The 19,028-nt window shown below is 39.2% G+C and overlaps 1 protein-coding gene across 1 annotated transcript; it reads left to right on the forward strand.

Annotated features, from left to right (window-relative positions):
- The first annotated feature begins 5,822 nt into the window (after positions 1-5,822).
- Positions 5,823-9,056, forward strand: LOC102923515 (trypsin-5-like). Its single transcript, XM_076566088.1, has 5 exons — positions 5,823-5,862; positions 6,785-6,944; positions 7,843-8,096; positions 8,497-8,633; positions 8,907-9,056. The coding sequence occupies exons 1-5, from the start codon at positions 5,823-5,825 to the stop codon at positions 9,054-9,056; spliced, it is 741 nt and encodes a 246-aa protein (XP_076422203.1).
- The last annotated feature ends 9,972 nt before the right edge of the window (positions 9,057-19,028 follow it).

Here is a 19,028-nt window from a genome sequence, read left to right on the forward strand (position 1 = left end):
GTAACCAGCCACAGTTTGATTAGATTTAATGCTCAGCCCATGAGGTTGAACTCATACCTGACACTGCTAAAATGCACAAGAACCTGAAACCATATAATGCAATGGCCCATGGGAAATCTTAATTCTATCATTCAGCTAAAGGACCATAGCAATAAAAATGACTCCCTATGACCTGTTTCTATACCCATGGAGCAGAGAGCATCACTCAACTTCACAGGTCTCACAACTGGACAACATGTAGAGAGTGAGACACTTTTTGGGAATTCAGCCTTAAATGGAATGTCTTCATCAAATCTTCCTTTTGAGGCTCAGAAATCTATATAGAAAAAGAGCCAGATGGATCTTAAGATTAAGAGGTGGTGGATATCTCAAAGGACAGAACATGTTAGAAATGTACCAACATGAACACACTCTCTTACAGTTGATGGTCTCTTTTTCACTAACTTTTAGTGCATGCAAATATGTATTTTCATATACATATACAGATTTCTGAAGATAGCATGTAGAGTTCATCTAATGCTACTTGCATGTACGTTTTCAGAGTTCTTGAAATTTTTATGGTTTAGATTATTAAAATATTTTACCTATATCACATGCAGTATTTACACTATCCTTGTCTTCAATCCTTGTTCAAATAAATAATACAAAAGAAAAGCACTAAGATGTATATACAAACTAAGAAAGAAGCAAACAACATGTCAACCAATCAGGAAAGAACTAACAAAATTAGAGGAATCAGCACATACCACTCAATAACAACTAACTCTAAATGCTTTTAACTCTCCAATTAAAAGATTCAGGGTGACAGACTGAATTTAAGAAACTGAAAAATAATTATCAAGGAGTTAATTCAGTGATAGAGAATAATACTATGCTATTTCTAGGAAAAATGGGTGGAACTTGAGGTTTTCATGTGAAGTAAAAGATACAGGTCTCAAAAACACTAACAGCATTATTCACTCATAAGATGAACACATCCATGAAAATAGAATGGAGACAATTGGGAAGAAAAAGGGTCAAGGGATAAGGTCGAGAAGGTCAAAGACTATAATGGAAAGAATGAATATCAGAAGTGGACAATGATATGCATGCTTGAAAATGTTACAGACAATACTGTACACTGATATTTAAAGTTTTTAAAAAGGAAACAAAATTTGGTAAGGTGATAAAAATGAGAGGTCAGAAGTACCTAAACTTCATCAGTGTTTCCCTGGGCTAAAACCAAAGTATCCTCATGGGCTAGCCCTGATTGAATGGAGGTTCAGGAGGCACCACATACTTAGTTGTTTGACCTCCTATTCAGATGTCCTGGATATTGGTCATAGATGATTTTTTTCCTCATTACTCTCTAGAATTAATAATTTCTCAACATTGTCTCAAACATCTGGAATTCTTTCCTTCAGCTTGCCTACTCCATTAGTAATGATTTTGACTGAATTTTGTTTGATTTATTCAGTTTGTAGTACCAAGATGTAGTACCAGATGTAGTACCAAGTATTCTCTTTCATAATATATAACTTATGATTAAATTTCTTGGTTTGGTCTAGCATTGAATTTGATTCATTAAATTCTTTATTTTAATCCCCCTTATAACAATTAATATTTTTGCATAACATGGCCATGCAATATATATCATAATATTTCTCAGCACATATTAACACTACACACCTAAAAACTAAATTTATGTTCTTTCTTGCTCTTTAAACACATAAAACAAAAAAATGAAAATCAACAGGCATACTAAAAGAGAATGCAAACAAGAAAAAAAAGTATATAAAAAACCCATGGAGACCGTTTTCTGCTGTTCAACGAACATGGGTATATGGCCTTCCCTAATGTGTGGTTGGTATACCCAGTGACACTCTATTGGAGAAAAATGATTTTTGCTTTCAAAAGTATCAATTGCAAGTAGCTTTTTACCTAGAGTTGGGACCCTGTGTCCAATTCCTTATCTCAATCTGAGGACTCTGTCAATCTTGAACTGGTACAGGTCTTGGGCATGCTACTATAGGCACTCTGAGTTCCTAAGTGCATTACTCCTGTTGCATCTAGAATTTACTGTTACCTTGGTACCATTCATTACCTGTGGTTCTTCAAATCTGTTTGGCTCTACTTACACACAGATCCATGAGTCTTCAAGAAAGGTTTGATGAAGATATCCCTTTTAGAACTGAGATCTCAAAAAGGTTCTCACACTCAGCATGTTGTACAGTTGCTGTTATCTGTGCCCATTACTGTTTTTCACAAGAAGAATATTCTCTGATGAAAGTTTATAGGTATAACTCCATGGCTATAGCAATATTTCATTGCTATGTTCTTATAGTGAATTATAACGTCACGTTTTCAACTGTGCCTATAAACTACCGAGTCCCAGGTTCTTGGAAAATTTAGAAGTGCCAGGAATGGGTTCCACCTCATGGAGTGGACTAGTTAGGGTTGCTAATGGAACAGAACTGATAGAATGAATGAAGACATAGTAAAAGGGGGATTTTGAGTGGCTTAAAGGCTGTGTCCCAGGTAGTTAAACAATGGCTGTTTCAAGAAAGATAGACAATGAATCTTGAGTTGTTCAGTCTATGAGACTTGCTGTCACAGCATTGCAAATGTGGTGTTGATCCTAGAGAATTCTGAGACACCTTCTGATATTCAATCTATGTTGAATTCCCAAGAAGTAGGTTACAATACCAGTGAACGAATGTCTCAATATTTTAGGATATATAAACTTGCCATTGGTTGTGGGGGTAAGCAGACAACAAGCAAAAGCCTACTTCTACCATATGCTTTTAAATGGGCTGTCACTCCAAGATGAGACCCAATTCTGCTGTTGGTTTTCTAAACTATCCAATCAAGAAACTACTTGCTGGCAGACCCAAACACAGAAGAGTTTAAATTTTATCATCTGACACAGGAACCCAAATGATTCGTGATACTTCAAAACCCAGAGAGTGCTCATTTACCTTCAGATTAGAATAAATCCTCTGAATACATAAAACCTCCAAATGGAACTATCTTGGGCAGGAAAATTTCATGTCATGCACACATTCAAAGTAAGTAGCAGCAAATGGAATAAGAATAGGTCGACTTAAATTGGCTGATTACCTATTTCCATCCTTGACTTCAGAGACTTTGACTAAGATGTCAGCTTCCGAGAAGAAAACAAAAAGATTTCTTCACTATACAGAGACCAATATTGGATTCCATAATCAAACAGCACATTATATTGGATAACATGAAAGCATGACATGAAAGAAACAGTAGGCTAAAGGAAAACAATGAGGGAAAATAAAAGAGATTAAAAAGGAACGTATTCTCACATTACAAAGTGGGAGGACAGAGTAGTAAAAGATACAAGAAAGAAGGAAGGTATGACTAAGAGGTGACTAATAAAATTTGAGACAGGTTTAAATATAAAAGCAACCATTTAGAATATATAAACTTCCACCTTTCCTCCTTGAGACAGCACAGAGAATATCCACTCCATTGGAACATGCCAGGAGCCAACCGGACTTCACACACCAAATACAGAAACACTCCTGTCCTCGGATGGTCCCCATTACATAGTGTTGCAAGAAAATGTACACTAATATGGAAACTGAAAATTCTGTGTTCATGTTTTCCAGAAAGACAAATGACAGAAGGAAAATGAAGTGTCATTTACCTTATTCCATTGGGACCTCTACTCTGATTGTCTGCAGACCATTTGGCTGCCACCTGCAGCCGGTCTCACATGCTCTAACAATTTCCTGTCTCTCTATGGCCTTGAGACAGCATGCCAGTTTTAGATAATTTCTCAGGCGAAAAAGAGTCCATCCAAATTATTTCTTTCTGAACACCTCCTAGTAGAACTAACATGTTTGTAAAAAGTGAAAGTGTGCATAGTCTGAAAAACCCAACAGACATGGCAATATGACAGTTCTTCCACTCAAGAATGACCCAGGAGAAATAAATGAGAAAGAGGATACAGAGATGACAACACTGAGTGTCTGTTCAGGGATGTGATTCTCATCCAGCCCTGTCAGTAACAGGACCACAGCCAATGCTATGAAGCTCATTTGGCATTTCCTGCATTTTCTTCTCATTTCCAGTTCCTCATCTTCCAGTCACAGTTTGCTCCCCCTCAAATCCAATTGCTGCTATTTTAGCTAAACTTCCCCTCCTTTACTGTGTAACTCTAGAACCATCACTTGTTTCCAGAGAACTCAATCCTGATCTCACCTCCAACATGTATTTCCTATATATCCATGGTCAGTGAAGAGAAACACATCAGATAGGAAAGATCCTCTATTTGTTACTTATAAATAGGCACAAGCTGACACACCATCAGGTATTGCTTTTCTAGGGTTGGTTTATACTGTAGTAAAATGGACACTGAGTCTTAGAGATGATTTAAGTTGAAAAAAAAAAAAAGCTGGGTTCAATACAGGAACTGACTGACCACAGAATGACATTCTTGTTACATATGTAATAGAAATATCCATAATCCTCCCATTCTACCTATACATCCTTCTTGTTCAGAAATCATGTTGAACATTGCCCAAAGACATTCTATTCTTCAAAATATGTATAGACTTCTTGCACAGACAATTTGGCCTAGAATACAGGGTATTTTCTTTTAATATAATTATCCAGGGCAACAATGATAATCCTTGGAATGATCAGGAATATACCCATGGTATTGTTTGTATATTCTCAAGGGTCCTGAGTACCCTTACTATGACATGAGCATGAGAGGCAAATATCATGAAACTGCTGCAGAATTTGACCATCCTATTCATGTAGTTTTCTACTTCCCTACCATGTAAGGCAATTCCTACGCAACCCTCATCATTCTCATCCAACAAGTCTAAAATCCATGGGCCTTGTCTGAAAGAACATTCTCTAAAACCCATCTTATTAGTAACTCTTTATCTCCTTTCTTTACATCATTGATGTTCCTGTGCAGGTCCACAGAGATCTATTACTTCTTCTCAGTATTAAGGTGATTAGCTGAGATCAGAGCAAATGAATTTAGGAACCACTGATACACTTTGGGACTTAGGGCTGATCAAAGAGTCCCATTATCTACCAGAATCAGAACTTCTTCAAAGTTACTAAAAGCAACCTTACATTCATCAAGGGATTTCTTTATGTTTGATATTTATTTATTTATTTATTTATTGAAACATTCTTCTACTGTTTCTCCTCCTTCTACTTTTCCCATTCCTCCAACTCCATTTACCCTCTATCTACCTTCCATACTCTCCTCAGTTTATATTCAGAGGAGCAACAAAACCTGGTATATCAACAAGATTCAGAGACAAATTTTGCTCCCACTGTAAGGAGACCCACAAGAAGACCAAGCCACACAAATAGACCATATATGTAGAAGGCTTACGTCAGCCCCATTCATGCTCATTGATTGACTGTTCAGTTTCTATAAACTCCTATGAGCTCAGGCTAGTTGATTCTGTAAGTTTTCTTGTGATTTCTAGTCAATGATTTCTAAGCATCCCATAGACTCTTTCTTCTTCAACACCCATAAATTTAATAGAGTAAAGCAGAGGTGTGTAAACAAAGGCATGACTATGATTATTTCCCTCATTCTAGCATCGTTAGAGCTGTTTCCCTCCCCTTTTCCTGAGAATAAAATTTTTCTTGACACCTGAAGGTCTCTGACTGCCAAGAAACCAACAAGAGTTGACATAAGAATCCAGAAGGGGAAAATACTGGTGTGTTTGCTCAGTAAGAATCAATGACATCACACCCCAACTCCACAATGGTATTTTCCATCCTCAGTCCTATAAAAGCCTGCTCCCATTCAGACCTCACTACCTTCTGCCACCATGAATGCACTCCTGGTCCTGGCCCTTGTGGGAGCTGCTGGTGAGTTTCAAGCTATGTCCAACCTTCCCCCAGCATCTTATTTTCAACCTTTGTTATTTCCCAGGCTTTAGTTTACTCTTGGCACCCTCAATACACTCTCCACAACATCCTTTGTTGAATTCAGAGCCTTGTTTTCTGAGGCAGAAAGGGAGGCAAAACTGAAGGTGCATAAAATGAATCAGGTGACACATTCTTCAGCAGTAACTGCACTGCGAATTGAACAACATAGTTCTTGATGAATTTCAGAGGGAAGCAAGGCAACTGACATGTAATTAGACCTTTGGAGTGTGTTCTCAGGTCATTTCTTCTGTGCTTTTCCTGGAACTCAGAGTATTTCTGAGCCAAGTAGGATCCACTTACCTGCCCTGCAGTCCTTTCCCTGGCAGATATAGAATCCAAGTCCTGGCTACAGGGGACAATGATTTCCCTGCTCTCTCTTCGTCATTCTGCTCAGATAGTAATACTAAAACAGTGGGGAGGTGATATGGTGCTGAGCAATCCACCCTCCAACAGCCTGATGAATTGGCTTCTTTTGTTCCTCTCCAGTTGCTTTCCCTCTGAGACTCTAAAGGCCAACATACAGGTGGCACCAACAAATAATAGATAGAAAAGTAAAACAGGCTGTGGGCAAAACTGACTTGCAATGGGATCCCAAGGTTTGTGTTCTTAGTTAGTTCCTGATAGTCCAGCCCTGATGCTCAGAAGAGATCTGGGGCTTTTGGGAACTCTCTATCTGTCCTACAGATGCCAGTAGTGGGAAGTGCTACAATCTATGTTACCCATAAGACACAGTGATCTGAGTTTTCCTACACTCACCGTGCTCAGTAAATATCCTAAGGGTTTAAGCTGCCATAGAGCCAATGGCTTCACTATCTAGCACCCTGATATATTGGTTTATTCTCATTTCCTATCTCCATTCAAGTTGCTTTTCCTGTTGACGATGATGACAAGATCGTTGGAGGATACACTTGCCAGGAGAATTCTGTGCCCTACCAGGTGTCTCTGAACTCTGGGTACCACTTTTGTGGAGGTTCCCTCATCAATGACCAATGGGTGGTATCCGCAGCTCATTGCTATAAGAGGTAAGTGATGGGCCCCTGGATGCAGAGCTCATGTCCTGGGACATGATTAGAACATAGCATTGGGCAAGTGGTGAAGTTGTATGGTGACTAGGGAAAGCCATGAAGAAAATAATTGCTGGCAGCAGCTAAGTATCATGAGCAAGAGTGAAATTTGATCCAGAATAGAAATCCTCTCACTTCCCCAAACAAACCCATAATATAGCAAGGATTATGGGCCATTAAACCCTGACAAATTAATCTGGTTATCATAGACACCTGTGAGAAAGTCAATCAAGAACTTTGTACAATGACAACTAGCTAAAAAGAATAATAACCTCTAAGTTTTCAGAAATCAAGCTAAATATTGGTTAAATCAATGCAGTCTCTACTGTGTGTTCTTAGTTCTGAATATGTATCACAAAGATGACAAGGTTTCTTAAAACACTGAACCCAGGGCTAGATTCTGGCTCAGTATTTCTGGATTTGGAAGTCAGAATGTAAACTTCTCTCAGGGTTCTATGTCACACTGGTGTGGGTCCTGGCACAACTCTCAGTCTCCACGGGATTAGGTTCTACATAGTAATAGTTTTTAACAAAACAAGAAGTATTTGTCATAGTTTCTACTGTAGTTAACAAGACTCAGAGGGTGAAGTGTACATCAAATGTCAACATGGGTCCACTACCATGGATGTATCAGAGTCTGTAGTATGACAGGTTTAAAATCAGCCCAAACTGAACTCCTTTATATTATACCCTATATACCAACAACCTCTATAGATTAAAGTTTCTGCCTAAGCAGAAATTGTCCATCACTGAAGAGCTTCTCCTCTGAGCTACTCCTGAACATGAAGTTTTGGAAGCTGTAGTGTGTTTTGGTTAATGTGTTGAAACTCTGAACCATGTCTTTTCTTTCCTACAGCCGCATCCAAGTGAGACTGGGAGAGCACAACATCAATGTCCTTGAGGGCAATGAGCAGTTTGTCACTGCTGCCAAAAGCATCAGGCACCCAAAGTTCAATTCGAGGACCCTGGACAATGACATCATGCTGATCAAGCTAGCTTCCCCTGTGACCCTCAATGCCAGAGTGGCCACTGTAGCTCTGCCCACCTCCTGTGCACCTGCTGGCACTCAGTGCCTCATCTCTGGCTGGGGAAATACCCTTAGCTTAGGTGGTAAGTATGACATTTACCTACTCCATCCTTTCCTCCCCATGTTTCCAAAATCAGACATGTCTCTGGATTTGAATTTATTTGCTTTTGCTTTCCAAATATGTTTGAACTACTAACTATAAGAAATATATCGTTGGTAAAAAAAAAAAGGACTAAAAAGTACCAAGAAATTCAATTCCTGTAACCTAAAGAGAACAAATATACACTGTGTTATTATATTGAAAACAGGATCAACAATGGTCATTTTATAGTTTGAGAAAGCTTTAATTTTTTGTTGGAATTTATATACTTAAATTTATATACTTAAATCTCTGGCAGTTAGCCATGGTGTTAAGGGATAAATCATTGTTCCCCAGGGTGCTCTAACACATATTTCTCCTTTGATCACTACCTCTTCTCGAAGTGAATAACCCAGACCTGCTCCAGTGCCTGGATGCTCCACTGCTGACTCAGGCTGCCTGTGAAGCCTCCTACCCTGGGAAAATCACTAACAACATGGTCTGTGCTGGCTTCCTTGAGGGAGGCAAAGATTCCTGCCAGGTGAGTGGCTTCCTTTCCATATGAAACACCTGTTCTCCTGGAAGTGAAATTTGAACATTCAATATTATGGGACTAGAAGTCTCCCCGCACTGGGATAAGGGGAAGTGCTCTCTACCCTGGTTGCCCTTTCATCTCATTAGTAAGATTAGAGGATGTGTTTCAATGAAAAAAAAAATACTGTCAGAAGGTGACTGGAATAGGTCTTAAGGTAAGAGCAGATGTGACCCTTTTTCTTCACGCCGCTTCTTTAAACACTGTATTTCTCCATTGCAGGGTGACTCTGGTGGCCCTGTGGTCTGCAATGGACAACTTCAGGGCATCGTCTCCTGGGGCTATGGCTGTGCCCAGAAGAACCTCCCTGGTGTGTACACCAAGGTCTGCAACTATGTGGACTGGATTCAGGACACAATTGCTGCCAACTAGAGATCCCCAGTTCCTACTCAGTCCCTGTGTCAATAAAGTGCATTTGTCATCACTACCTGTTCCTCTGTCTGACCTTTCTAGTCCCTTACCTCTGAGAGGCAAGCTCTTACCTGAGGGCTTTGAGATCAGGCAGACATTCTCCATTGAAAGTTATCCTGGACTCAAAGTGGGTCAAGAAACAGTCATCAGCAACATATGAGACACAACAATAATTTCAGTGGAACCATAGTAGGGAGTTTATTTCATTTTACTTATTCAGGAGAAGCCATGTCTAAATAGCTGAGCTAAAGATTTTTCTTCCTTAGTACATCAGGGAGATTTGAAGTTGTAAAATATGCATACATTGTTGTGGTAGACAAGACTACTGATTTATTTGACTATGGCAGAAACTCTTTGTACCCAATGTAAACCTTAGCAATGATTAACCATCTTGCCTTCTGAGTTCCCTCACTATATTCATTTTGGGAGCTTTGATGTAAAGTCTTGCTCTATAATCCTTGCAGGCCTTGAACTTGTCATTTTCTTGCTTCAGGTTGCTTAATGCTTAGACCATAGGTTGCACCAACAGAGCTGGCTCTCTACCTAAAAATGTTCATGCCAATGCAGTTCTCCTCCATCATGAGAGTGGGTGTCCTAGTTAGATAATGACTCACTGGGTGTCCCCAATTCCCACTTCGGTTTCTATAGAAGATATAAGAGGTTGTGGACCTAAACCACTCACATTTCTGAGCAATCTGCTTCCTGTTTATCTTACACAATAATACTAATGTGCATGTACTCTCTTGAGAAATCCCTTAGACATGTTCACATTTACTTAAGGTTCTCTTCTGTAGTGGTATTCCAGTGCCACAGCTAGAAAGCAAAGATTCAGAGAAGGTTGTTCATGAATGCTATCCCACACCTGAAAGGTGATATAAAACTGGTTATGCTTTAGAATTGCTTTGTTATTTGCATGCCCACTAGGTTTAAACTTTTTTCCTACTGGGTGGTCTCAGATGAGGAAGAGCCTATCCTATTTGACCTTTTATATCTTTCCATGCCTCCATCACCAACATATACCCATGCCTACTTCCATGTACTTCCTGAAAGTGTCCCCCAGTCATGGCCTTCCATGAAGTCTGTCTGCTTATAGAGAGCTCTTGCTCATTGCATTCTTTCTGATTTAACACTTTCTGGTTTCTCACAATGTTCAAGGCACCACCAAAGGTTCTTCTTAGGGAATACAGGGCTCTATTTTGTCTTTCTCCTGTTTTCCTTTCTATGGCTGTAATAAAAGTCTCTGACCAGCAGTAACTTAGTGACTTACAATTGATGTTACATAAAACACCATCATTCACACAAAGCAGCAGCCTACAGAGTGGGAAAATATTTTTCCCAGCTACACATCTGATATATCCAAAATATGTAATGAACTCAATAAACCTGATCTCAAGGAAATAAATAATCCAATTAAAAATGGGGTACAGATCTAAACAGAGGATTCTCAAAAGAGTAAACTCAAATGGCTAAGAAACCCTTAAAGAAATGCTCAATAAAGCCGGGCGTTGGTGGCGCACGCCTTTAATCCCAGCACTCGGGAGGCAGAGGCAGGCGGATCTCTGTGAGTTTGAGGCCAGCCTGGGCTACCAAGTGAGCTCCAGGAAAGGCGCAAAGCTACACAGAGAAACCCTGTCTCAAAAAAACCAAAAAAAAAAAAAAAAAAGAAAAAAAAAAGAAATGCTCAATAACCTTAGGATAGGGGAGATATGGAGGGGATATGAACAGACTTGGGGGGTGATAGCATATTTAAATTTATACATGTTTTAAATAGTACAAATATAACAAAAATAAAACAAAAATTTATCAAATGATTACAAACCATAAACTAAAAATTTGATGAATAAATATCATGAAGTTTAATTCAGTGTTAGAGAATAATATATTATTCACAGGAAAAATGGATGGAACTTGAAATTTTCCTGTGAGTGAAAGATATAAGTCTCAAACCCTCAAATATTACATTTCTCAGACATCAGATGAACATATACATGAAAGTAGAATGTAGATGATTGGGAAGAAAAACGGGTCAAGGGATTTTGTGAGAATGTCAATGACTGTAACGGGGAGGATCGACATGAGGAGTGGACAATGACATACACGCTTCAAAATGTCACAGTAAAACCCACAATATGGCACACTTATTGTAAAGTTTCAGTGGGGAAAAGGAAAGGAAATGTGGTAAGGTGATGGAAACCAGGGTTCTGTAGAAGTAGCCAGGCTTCATCGCCAGCTAAATCACAGTAGCAACAGAGTAGTTAACCCCTCCGTGATGCATGGCAGGGAGGCACCACAAAGACACCACGTTTGTTTGACCTCCTATCCAGATGTCCTGGACATTAGGGTCATGCATGATTTTTGTCTCCGTATTCATCCAATTTATTGATTTCTCAACACTGCTTTTCACATATGGCATTGGCTTCCTCCCTGGTCTACACTGCTACTCTGGTACTTGCACTGTGTTTTGGGGAGTTCAGTCAGTTTCATAGTTCTAAGGTTGATTTTCTTTCATAATTTCTAACCCTTTATGAAATTTCTTAGTATGGATCTGAATTGTCTTTTCATCATTCAGTTAATTTAATCCACTTATGGTCAATAGTAATATCTTTAAAGATGTATTTATTTATTCATTCATTTATTTATTTATGATGTATTCAGTGTTCTGTCTGCATGTTTGCCTACCTGCCAGAAGAGGGCACCAGATCTCATAGTAGATGTTTGTGAGCCACCCTGTAGTTGCTGGAAATTCGACTCAGGACCTGTGGAAGGGCATCCAGTGCTCTTAACCTCTGAGTCATCTCACCAACCAGATAACTAATAATTTTTATATGAAAATTTTTCATTCATTTTATTTTGATCACACTTTTTCTGCTATCTCAGCACCTGCAATGTACAGAAGATAGAATAGAGTACGTAGATTGTCACTGGTTTTGAGTTTGTGACTACCGGCTTACTTAAAGTTTCTATTGCTGCAAAAAAGCACCATGATCAAGAAGCAATTTGGAGAGGAAAGAAATTACTTGGCTAATACTTCTCTTTCACTGTTTATTCTCAAGAGGTCAGAGCAGGAGATAAAGCACTGAAGGAATTTGGAGCATGAGGTAATGCAGAGTCCATGGAGAGGTGCTGCTTAATGGCTTGTTCCTCCTGGCTTGCTTGGCCTGCTTTTCTATAGACCCTGGAACTGCCAGCCCAGGGATGATATTATTCACAATGGACTAGATGCTGCCACATCAATCACTAATTAAGAAAATGCCTTACAAGTTTATCTATGACCTGATCATATGGAGGCACAATTCTTTTTTTTTTATTGTAAGCATTATTTGTTTATTGTTATTTTTTTATTTTATTTTACAATACTATTCAGTTCTACATAACAGCCACAGATTTCCTTGTTCTCCCCCTTCCTGCCCTCCTCCCCTTCCCGCAGCCCACCCCCCCTTTCCCACCACCTCCAGCACAATTCTTAATTGAGGTTCCCTCTCTTAGACGACTTTAGTTTGTATCACGTTAACATAAAACTGTCCAGCAAAACTCTCAAGAAGTAGGTTTGAATACCAGTGAAGCAATGCTTCAGGATGTTATAGGATATGCAAACGTGACAATGAGTGAGAGCCATTAGGAAAAGAGTAAAATCTTCCTTCTTCTTGTCCTTTTAAGGGGGATGCCATTTCAAGGTGTGACCCAACCTAAAGTGGGCTTTCCCATCTATACAATAAAGAACAATTCTCATCGGCATACAGAGCTGCATGGGTATGATTTGGTGTACAACTCTGAAGTCAAGTTGACATCTATGACTAGGCATCAGTACCCATCTGTACTTGGAGATCCAGCCTCTGAGGTTTAGCTTATTAGTTAAAATGAGACAAGGGTCTGTTGCATGGAGTAGTGATAGACCTGTGGACTATTTTGTTTACTCTCTGTTACCTGTTTGTGTCTTTGCGTTCTTTTGTAGTCCTGCCATGTGTTCCCTGGACTCCTGCATAGCTGCTCTCCATCAAGCTCTGGAATACAGACACCCATTTGTTAACCAGGCTGGTGTTTCTATTTGCGCCATTGCAGAATTGCCAGTTTCACCATCTGCCTTAGAAATTACAATCAGTTCTTGATACTTTAAAACCTAGAGAGTTCTCATTTAACGTTAGATATTGAATAAAATTTCTGAATAAAAAAAAATCCCTGAATGACCCAGGGCATGAAAATAGCATGTCCTGACTACATTCCAGGTGAGGATCCACAAATGGGGTAGAAAGAAAATACCTGAAATATCTCATTGGTCATTACCAAAGAGAAGCTTTGTGATCATAGTTAAGGACGAAGATTTCATCTTCTTAGGGGAAGGCACAAAGGATTTCTTCACTATACAGAGTAGAGGAATATTGGGTGTCATATTCAGGAAGCAAATTTCATTGGATAAAATAAGAGTGTAACATGAAAGAAATAGTATACTAGAGAAAAATAATGGAGGAAATAGTTGAGATTAAAGAGGAACATATCCTTGAATTACAAAGTGGGAGTATAGAGTATTAAGCATACAAGAAATAAGGAAGTGTGACTAAGGTGATCTGATAAAATTAGAGAGTAGTTTAAATATGAAAACAATCATGTCAGATCTAGAAATTTCCAACTTTCCTCCTACAGACACCACACAGAAACTCCACTCCATAGGAATATGTCATAGGTAATCTGGACTTCTCACTCCAAGTACAAAAACAGCCCTGTCCTTGGATGGTCCCTTTTACTGTGTGGCAAAAACAGTGTACTAATAGGGAAACTGAAAATTTTGTGTTCGTGTTCTTGTAGGAAGTGAAATGCCAACATAAAATGAGTGTGCAATTTGTTCCATTGGGAACCCGATTTCATTGTCAGCAGACTATTTAGCTGCCACCTGCAGCTGGTCTCACATGCTCAAACACTTTCCATATCTTCCTATGGCCTTGGAGCAGCATGTCAGTTTTATATTATTTCTCAGGTGAAAGGAATCCATCCAAATGAATCCTTTCTGAATACATCATACTAACATGATTGAGAAAATCAGAGTATGTGAATAGTTTGAAACACTTGACAAACATGGCAATATGACAGTCCTTCCACTTAGGAATGACCCAGGAGAAAATGAATGAGAAAAATGAATGCAGAGATGACAGCTCTGAGTAGGTGTTTGGGGGTGTGAATCACATCCAGGCCTGCCAGTAACAGGGCCACAACATATTCTATGAAGCCCAGGTTGGCATTTCCTCCAATTTCTTCTGATTTCCAATTCCTCCACCTCCAGTCAGTTTTCTCCCTATAACCCAATTATTACAGTTAAAGCTAAGTTTCTCCTACATTACTGTGTAACTCCAATAACATCACTAGTTTTCAGATATCTCAAACCTGATCTCACTTCCAACATATATTTCCTATATCTGGAGTCAGTGGAGAGAAAAGCATCTAAAACAAAGGACCCTCTATTGGGTTTTATATATAGGGATCTTACACCTATCAGAATGTCTAAGGCCAAAAACACTGAGGACAGCTTATGTTGGAGAGGATGTGGAGTAATGGGAACATTCCTCCACTGCTGGTGGGAATGCAAAGTTGTACAGCTACTTTGGAAATCAGTATGACAACCTCTCAGAAAATTGGAACTCAATCTACCTGAAGACCCAGCTATATATACCACTTTTGCGCATATACTCATGGGATGCTCAATAATACCACAAGGACAACTGCTCAACTATGTTCATAGAAGCATCATTTGTAATAGCCAGAACCTGGAACCAACCTAGATGATGCCCCTCTACCGAAGAATGGATGAAGAAAATGTGTTACATTTACACAATATAGTACTACTCAGCTGTAAAAAAAAAAAAAAACAACAATGATATCATGAAATATGCAGACAATTTTTGCCACCTGAGTGAGATAAACCAGATTCAGAAAGACAAACATAGTATGTACTTACTCCTAAGTTGATATTGGATGTAAAGCAAAGGATAACCAGACTATAACCCACAGCTCCAGAAAAGCTAGGTAACAAGGATCCTAAGAGGGATCCATGGGAAGGAGAAAGAGATGAGATTTCCTGAGTAAACTGGGGGCAGGGAAACTATGTACGAAAAGGGGTGAGGATGAGAATATGAGGGAATTGATGGATGGGCTGGGGGAGGGACAGAGTGGCAGAACAATAAAAGAAATATCTTGATAGAGAGAGCTAATATGGGCCTATGGAGAAACCACATGCTAGGAAAATTCCAAGGAATCTACAAAGTTGATCTCAGCTTAGACTACTAGCAATAGTGGAGAATGTGCCTGAACTAGCCTTCCCCTGTAATCAGATTGGGGATTACCCTGTCATCATAGAGCCTTTATCTAGTATCTGATGGAAGTAGATGCAGAGATCCACAACCAAGCACCAGGCCAAGCTCCTGGAATCCAGTTGAAGAAAGGTCCAAGGGCTTATATGAGTGAGGGGGAATCAAGGTCATGATGGGGAAATCTACAGAGACAACTGAACCAAGCAAGCTCTGGGGAACTCACCAAAAGTACATCAACAGCTGTGGAGCCTACATGGGACCAAAGTGCCCTTTGCATGTGGGAAACAGTTGTATAGCCTCGTCTGTTTGAGGGGTCCTAGAGGTAGGATCAGGATCTATCCCTGGTGCATGAGCTGGAATTTTGGAACCCATTCCTTAGGGTGGGATGCCTTGGGCAGCCTTGATACAGTAGGGAGAGTCTTAATCCTGCCTCAACTGATTGTACCAGGCTTTGTTATTTCCCCATGGGAGGCATTACACTTTAGGAAGAGTGGATGGAGGGTGGGTCAGGAGCTGTTGGTATAGAATCAACAGGAGGGATGGGAGAAAGAACTGTAATTAATAGGTAAAATGGAAAAAATTCAAATAAATGAAAAATAAAATCCCAAGCTAAAGTCTAACCAATAAATATAGAGACATAATCAGGTATTGGCCTATTATGGCTGATTTATACTGTAGCAAAATGGAAAATGAGTCTTAGGATGATATAACTAAAAAAATACAAAACAAAACTGGAATCAGTACAAGAAGAGTCATCACTGAGCACAGCATTATATTATTGCTACACATTTAATATAATAATAATAATAATATAATACATTATTATACCAAACCAGATGTTTACACTCCATTTGAAAGTCTGTGATATTCCTATACTATTATTCCCAATATGCAAATTCCTTTATATCTTTCTCTAAAAATTTCTTATATTCACGATTCAATGTTTGGCATGTCAAGTAATTGCATTTTGATTTTGGCAACAGTGTGTTTTGTATGGGTGTTTATTTTATGCTGCATATTATAGTCTTCTATGGACCTTGTATTTATTCTATCATTCTTCATTTCATAGATGATGAACTGGTCTTTACAGAGCAGGATTAAGGTTTTAAGTTTAGACAGCAACTAGTGTAAAGGTGAAGCATGGTAGGCAGACTCCAGACAGAGATGTTCTGGCAAGAGCATTCTGGTTGCCTTGTTGTTGTATCATACATGCCCAGCCTCATGAAAGAGGCAGATAACAGATACTGTTTACTCATTTTCAAATATGAAGAATCTGCATCTCTGAAGAGAAGTGACTTATTCATAGCTGATACCTGAACCCCTTCCTCTAAACAGTGAGTTTGGTTTCCATTATTCTGTGGCTACAGAGTGGAATGTTTCTAATGTCCCTATAGTGGAGTAAACAGCCTAAGAATACATTTTTTCCTTGTGCCCACAGGTAAGTTTAGTGCTCACTCCTCATGAAGGAAAGTTCTCTTTGTATCAGACAGTGACTAGTAACTCTCTTTCCTTTCAGGGCACATTCTTCTTCCTATTTTATCCTTTATTTTCTTTTTAATAGTGCTTGAAAGATCCTTCTACGGGTCTATTGTCACACAAAATCCATGAATGTCAGCTGCTGCCAGCAACTTCTCCCTTATATGTCTTTACTTTCTCCCCTACAACTTCATCACATGCCCACTTGCCCATACCGTTGGCTGGTAAAAAGATTCCCCACATTGGTCAATGTAGTCGAGGAACCACCACTTATGACTGTAGTAGTGAGCCACAGATACCAAGCATTGGTCATTGATAATGAAGCCTCCTCAGAAATGATGGCCTGTGTTCAAGGATACCTGGTAGGGGAAAGAATTCCTTCGACAGGTGTATCCTCCTGTGATCTTCTCAACATCATTATCACAAAAAGCCCCTAGAATATAGATAAAAGGAGAAGCAAATTTAGTAAAATGTTGGAATATGGATCCCTCAGATCTACATAACTCTCTAATGTTTTAGTAATATTTTCTGAGAATAATGACTAAGAGAAATTTGGGAACACATTGTCCCTCATAGACAACACAGGATTTGAGGTTCTACAGTGGAAGGGATGATAGGACAGGTAACTAAATTCTAAATGGCTCAGATGTCATCTTAGTTCCAGGAAAATGCAGGAGAAATGATCTCAGAACACCGTTTGTAGGATATTCTTTTGGGATCCAATTCCTTGTCAGTTTTCTAAACCACTGCTTGCTTCATTCTGAAATTCACCAAGTGTCTTTGCTACAGGAAAATGACTTTCCAGGTTAATTACTTAGATATAGCTATCTTGGAAAATTCTCTGGCTGCAGAGATTGTGTTGTTCCAATCTCCTTAACATCAGTAAAATATGTACAGTAAGGCCAGAAGGGAGAGGTGTTCCAATCAAAGTCAGGCATAACAAATGAAGGTCCAAAAGCTGAACAACATGAAAGAAGTTATTAACTTTGACTATAATCCGGTTAATATTAAAGTCATCTGGCACAGTAACTCCTGTGTACAAGGCACATCAGACACCTTCATCAAAATTACTAAGGTTGAGAATTTGGTAAATGAGTTTTAAAACAACTTCAGGCACATTTCCCTTAACAGACTCTATTGTGAGGGATTCCCAGAGCTATTTCAGTGGAGGAATGTGTTTGCCAGTTCATTTTGTTGAACCTCTCCTTGAGCACAATCTAGCCTTAGTGATCACAGTGATGCATCTGACAATGATTTTTTACAGATTATGGAATCATGGAAATGTGAGAAATGTGAAGACTGAGCAAGTACAACTGCTGGAACTAGGGTACCATAGCATAAATCTAACTACTGGAGTAAAGATTAGGTGAACTTACTGTGATGGCAGATAGAGTTCATATATTCCAGATAATTGCAAAGTAGGACCAGACTTAGCATAGCATAGAACTCACCAGCAGTTCCCATAATAGCCAGGATCAGGAGTTCAGTCATGGTGGCTGAAAGTGATGAGCACTGAATGGGGTCCTCTTCATATAACCCTATGGAGTGAGAGGACAGCTTGTTCAAGTGGGAGTAGGGTCTCATTACTTCTTCCTGAGCAAAAACCTTATTTTTCACTCCCTGCATACTTACATCACCCCTGTTCTTTTGCTTTCTTGACAGGAGGAGACCTTCAGGTTTGAAGGAAAATCTTTTTCTCCTGGGGGAGTGGATGAGATGGCTGATCCTTTAAAGGATGCTGGAATGGAGGAAACAGTGACAGTCAATCTGTCTATGAGGCTCTGCTTTACTAGACTCAATCCATGGGTGTTAGACAAGAAAGACTCTATGGGATGCTCAGAAATTCTTTTTTGATGGTCGGTTGCTTTTAGTAACTTTGAAGAAGGACTGATTCTGTAGATAATGGGTTTCTATGAGTCCCCCACACCTGCTGAGTCTATTGGTGTTCTGTAAATTTCTTTGTTCTAACATGACCAATCTACTTCATAGGAAATAGGTATTTAATCGCTCTATGATCCAGCACTGGAACATCACTGATTTTAAGAAAGGAAGTAGTGTTCCTAGTAAGTGTGGGCTTTTACATGCTCTGCTTCCTAAAGATGCTCATGGATTTCAGACATGGTGGAAGGGAATGGGTGAGGTTTGAGGAGGAAATGTCTTA

This window comes from Peromyscus maniculatus, chromosome 3, assembly GCF_049852395.1.
Source record: "Peromyscus maniculatus bairdii isolate BWxNUB_F1_BW_parent chromosome 3, HU_Pman_BW_mat_3.1, whole genome shotgun sequence".
Taxonomy (NCBI): Eukaryota; Metazoa; Chordata; class Mammalia; order Rodentia; family Cricetidae; genus Peromyscus; species Peromyscus maniculatus.